At 38.5% G+C, this 5,561-nt stretch overlaps 1 protein-coding gene across 1 annotated transcript; it reads right to left on the bottom strand.

Moving 5' to 3' along the window:
- Nucleotides 1-350: 350 nt before the first annotated feature.
- LOC117537074 (perforin-1-like) lies at nucleotides 351-5,330 on the bottom strand. Its single transcript, XM_034202250.1, has 2 exons — nucleotides 5,289-5,330; nucleotides 351-948 (listed from the first exon to the last, which is right to left on the bottom strand). The coding sequence occupies exon 2, from the start codon at nucleotides 935-937 to the stop codon at nucleotides 554-556; it is 384 nt and encodes a 127-aa protein (XP_034058141.1). The 5' UTR covers nucleotides 938-948; nucleotides 5,289-5,330; the 3' UTR covers nucleotides 351-553.
- Nucleotides 5,331-5,561: the final 231 nt, after the last annotated feature.

The following is a 5,561-nucleotide window of genomic DNA, read 5'->3' on the forward strand; positions in this document are numbered from 1 at the left end:
ATAAGGCATTAGTTGAGAGTTGTTGCTCAATAACCCTCTAATTAGTGCTGATTTGTTGCAAGTCAGGAAGTTGTTGTACATGAGTTTTGGTCTTAATATGCTCTGCTCAATAAGGGCCTAATAAGGCAGCAGTACCACAAGAACAGTGATTCTCCCATAATAACACTTAACAAATATGATCTATTCTCACATAACAAGACATGAAACTATAAGTGTTAATTGAGTCTAAATAACAAAATATCTGGTATTTCTATCAAAGAACATGTTTTGAAGGTTAGAGATGGAACATATGGAACATGGAATCATTCATTTATATACTCGTAATATCATGATAAATTACATGAAACTCATTTCAGTTGTTTCAGCACTCTTTATTTTTCGTTAATCACCTTTGAAACAGGGACAAATAGCCAAAGATGCTATATGGCAGTAACCAGAACAACATATTCTGCAAATGTATTTGTTTGTTTCTCAGAGCCAGTCCGAGAGAATCAAAGGCTGCATGTAAAGACTTATGGTCAGATACATCTTTGAAGTTTTACTGACTGAATTATTAGAGGGAGTAGGTGTAATGAAGGGAGCCACCTTCTTCAAGCAAGCATTCATGCTGATGGGTTCCCAGCTTAATTTGCTGCTGGCAGACTCCAAGCACGTCATCGATCCAGATGTCAGAGTCACGAACCTCAAGCCTCATCGTGTCATTCACTCGGGCATTGAAGTAAGTGAACTCTTCCTCCCACCAGGGGTTTGCTTCGTTGTGGCGAACTGATGTTTCACCCAGAGTGGCAGATCCACAAAACACCTTGACATAGGCATCCGGAACTCCCAGAAAGCTTGAATGAAGTTTGCTGGCCCGCATGTCAAACACCTTGAGCTGGGCTTCAGCCACAGTCAGAGTGCACAGGACCAAGAGCAGGAGCGGAGAACAGGAGGCCATGGCTGCAGAAGCTGTGGAAGATGAACACGTTAGAAAAATATCACTGGTCACCGGCTTGATCTTCAATATCAGGATACATGTCTTTATTATCCTTGCAAGATTGGAAGTGGTCATCACATACATCAGGTTGCATTGGGCAAAAGAGTGACTTAAGTAGAGTCCTTGATATTCTACAAGAGAGGGTGTTACAGTCAACAAGACGGAAGAATACTATTTAGTTAAGTTAAGATTAGCTAAGGCCTTCGTAAGCAATAAACATGAGAGTCATATGCCTGCCTCTCTAGGAGCTGTGTCATCATGCCAATCTTAGGAACAGAGCTATCATGACTTCAACACAGTGTTTTATGAGCGTCATCCATGTAGTCTTACATCCGGCTACGTACACAGCTACGTAGGGCCTCTCTTATCATGTGCTACCCTGATATAGAAGGAACATTCAGTATTTTCCCAATAAACATTTCAGTTTGGAGTTTCAGGTCAGAATCAATATAGATGTTTTTTATGTTAAAGAAAATTCAGATAGTAAAAAACTGTAAATTATAGTGTCCGTCCAAACAATATTTGTTACTTATTATGAAAACCACCCTTGGATGATGGTAAGGTAGACTAAAAGCTTTAGAAATCCAAAGTACAACATATAATACGTACCCTGTATCAAGATTGATGCAAAACAAGTGACATTTGACCTTTTTAGAGAGATTTAGCAAAATAAACTCCACCTCTCGTGTCATTTGGGTGGAAATGGGCGTATTTGCCTTTTCTCTGAAACCCATTGGTTGATTTTGATGATTGACATCTCTTTTGAACCGTTAGAGCCAATAGAATCGAAGGGGGATTTCCACATACACACCAACGTTACCATTGAGAAGTGGGGGCTATGCACACGCAGTTTGCCCAAAGCGAAACCTATTTTACGCTCTGAAATCTGAAAACTTTAATCTAGGTTTATTGCTGATGGATTATCAGAAATGATTTCAAAGTGACACAGACCCATTGGATTAACCTATGGATTAACCTTCAGCAGCGTTTTTAACGTTTTAATGCCATTGAAGACAACTTTTGACGAGACAACAACAAAGGTACCTAATGCCACGTGTTGTGATGTCTGTTTTTGTTTATAAGTTCGCGAGTTCTGATCATGGAGTGATGATACAGATACCTATGGATTCTGTGTAATCTCACGATGCTAATCGATGGGTTGGATGTGCAGTTACGATAAGTAATAAGGGTGTGATATATCGTGAGTTCTGTGATAACGGCGTTAGCATTTCTTCTTTCAGGGCTAATTCAGAGGCTCAGTTTTTTTTTTTTACTAAAAACAAAACAATCATCAGTTAGCTGAGTTTGTTCCGGTTGCATGGATATATAACATTCCTAGTTTATTAAATCTTAAGAAGCTCTCAGACACTGTTGCTTGCAGATGTTGTGGTTTCGGACCCGCCGAAGGGACCGTGGGGCTTAACAGGTTAAGAATGAAGCTGGTGTTAAAAACTGAATATTTGACTGGTTGATCCATCATTCTGCCATTTTTTCAGTCATTATGGGCATTTTCCTATACTGCTAAAATGGTTTCCATGTGGGGTCACCGACTAATCAATATTAGGCTATATATTTCCTGCTTCATCTTGTTCGTGGTAGTTTAGGGAGTTTGTATGGTAACTACTTGGATTCAGTGGGACCATAAAGGGGAGCCTAGCACGACTACTTTCTGCTTCCATGTTATGGGCACAAACAATTATAAAAGAAATACATAAACATTTCTTTTTTTTTAATAGTTAAACATTTTTTTCAGTACTTATTCATATTCCATTAATAGTAAATGGCAGTTTACGTAGTGGACTGTGGTCCCCCCAACACAGAGTGAGTCTAAAACTACAGTGGAATTACTTTATATTTGTATACTTGTGTTACAATTTTGTAAACTCTGGAGCACCGGTGATATGTGCAAAACAAGTGAATGCATAGCCCTGCAAATGAGATGACTTTGACAAAAACCGTTACTAGTTTTCTGCCTATGTTAAATCCACTGTAAAGTGGAATCTTTTATTCACACTTAATCATTTGTGTTACTCTCAAGTTTACCTTGACAAAACGTAATAAAACCCATTAACCACTTTGAGGTATGTTTTTAGTATTACTATGAAAAAGTTATCAATAGTTAAATAGTGCACACATGTACAATCACCTAGATAAGACGCCCTTTACTTCCTGCTGTTTTATACACAATTCCAGCTTAGCCAAATACGTTGTCTTCATCGTCAAAGGAAAGAGTGTGCATTTTTAATCTGGTAACAGCTGGATTTGTTTGAGCTGGGTTTCCATTTACTTTTGTATCTCTTAACCTTCAAAACACACACATGGTGTGGAAAGCTCCAACCACACTGCAAAAACAGCCTTTCCAAAAACAAGCTAAATAATCTTGAATCAAGTCAGATGTTCCTGTATCAAGCAAAACAATCTGCCAACGGGGTGAGCCACATTAGCTTGGCTAGAATTCATAAAACTAGAATTAAAATCAAGCTACTGAAAGACCGTAACAGGCATTAAGATTACAAGCAATGATTCCTGCATTATTTAAGAAAGAATAACTTAAAATGAGTGTTTTGGTTGAGTTGACTAAGAATGTATTTCTTAAATTAAGATTTATAATTAGCAAAGAAAGCTTGTCTTAAACTTAGAATGTAAATCTTAAATTAAGTTTAAAAATGGTGTATACCACAGTTACATTACATTATTTGTTAGACACTTTGATCCAAAGCGACTTACATACTTAATACTGTGGACAATCCCCACAGGAGCACTTGGGGGTGAAGCGTCTCAGGGACACGACGACATGCTGACTGCAGTGGGGTTTGAACCTGTGCCCCCTGATCCGAGCACCAACGCACTAGTCCACTGCGCCACACACCTCCAATGGTCTCAATGTGTGAAGTGAATAGACAGTTCTCGACAATGAATACATATTTATGAAATAAAAAATTGGTGTCATTTAATCAGATTCTTAAATTGAGAAGTTGTTTGATGGTTTATTTCTTAAAATAAGAAAAAATAATTATGATCCATGCCGCGAATTTATGCAAACCAATACTTTAACTTGTTACTGGTTCATTCTAACTCAATATAAGATAGCATTTTTTAATAAGAAAAAGTAAGATATATTTTCTCAAAGTAAGAATACTTGTCATCAGCCTCATGTTGTGTTCGGGTGTCCCGTGACCCGTTTCAAGTGAAAATGATATAATAACTACGCTCTAGTTTTTGCATCGGAACGAGGCTTCATGATATCCTCCACTGAGGCTATTTAAACACTACCAACATTATTTTGACAATTTTAGCCAAGTCTGAAGGTCTCTAAAAAAAAAGTGTATCATTTGGTGTTCGGGTCTGGGGAGGCCCAGCAGAATTGTTTTGGGTGACTCTGGGTCAAATTTGGCAATTTCGCAACATGCACCTTGTCTCCCCTCCCTCTGCCATTTCAGACGTGTGTCAGTGTTGGACAGAGAAGGATGAAACCCTCAAACATGTACTTTAACATACATTTTCATATTTGCTTTGAAAAACGCATATTCATTTTTAAAGACCGATTTAAAAACGTAATCCTTAATAAAGGGCACATTGGAGCTTTAATTAATAAAAACACGATTCTTGTTTAAACTGGAATTCAACAACTTCAAATTCTTTATTATTGTCTTTTAGTCTGCTGTGCAGGAGCAAAGACCTAGGGTAGGAGAAGAGGACATTTCTGCTAACTAGCATTGACTTGCAGACTTACTTTGCAGAATAATGAGTTTAAAAACCTTCCTCGGCTGAGATCAAAGGATCAAATATCATTGCCCAGGTATAAGAGTCCCTTTTTAAGGTCCAGAAAAGGAGATACATGTAATTACATGATAGTAAAGAAATTCATTTGAAACTACTAATGATTTATTTAGCAGGTGTATACAACATTGCAATTGACCTTAATGGTTCGAGTCGTTTTTTTCCTATAAACTATTTAATGTCTTGTTGCTTTTACAGTATCTTTAAAACTGTTATCAAGAGAAGAGTCTATACAAACATGTCATCAGCTCACTATGTGTAGCTGGCATCCAGATGTTTGCATTGCAGTTCAAGCTTTAGCTTTTCCTGACATGTGCAACACGCCATCGCAAAACAGTGACAAACATGCCGGTTGTTGAGACCCAAAAACAATGTTTGATAAAACGGGAAAACTGCTGCTCGACAAAGAACAGATGCTCCCCGTGCTCAGATTACTTTGAAGACATGAAGAGGTAAGCACAAACGCTGTTCTAAGCAAAACGACAGGAACATTTTAATGATATTATTATTATTATGAACAGTGCAGTATTACCTGTAGTCCTGATGCTGGTCTCTCTGCACACTGTGTGCTTTTCCTTACGTTTTTAAAGGCCAGCAAACCTCTTATCAGCTTCATCCCACCCTCCCACCACACATCGACCACAGCACCTGCTACACAACCTGCTACACAACCTGCTACACAACCTGCTACACAACCTGCTACGCATCGACCACAGCACCTGCTACACAACCTGCTACACAACCTGCTACACAACCTGCTACACAACCTGCTACACAACCTGCTACACATCGACCACAGCACCTG

This window comes from Gymnodraco acuticeps, unplaced genomic scaffold, assembly GCF_902827175.1.
Source record: "Gymnodraco acuticeps unplaced genomic scaffold, fGymAcu1.1, whole genome shotgun sequence".
Classification (NCBI taxonomy): domain Eukaryota; kingdom Metazoa; phylum Chordata; class Actinopteri; order Perciformes; family Bathydraconidae; genus Gymnodraco; species Gymnodraco acuticeps.

What these genes read in the sequence shown, in the direction of transcription:
- LOC117537074 (XM_034202250.1), bottom strand. Translation starts at nt 937, where the DNA reads ATGGCCTCCTGTTCTCCGCTCCTGCTCTTGGTCCTGTGCACTCTGACT.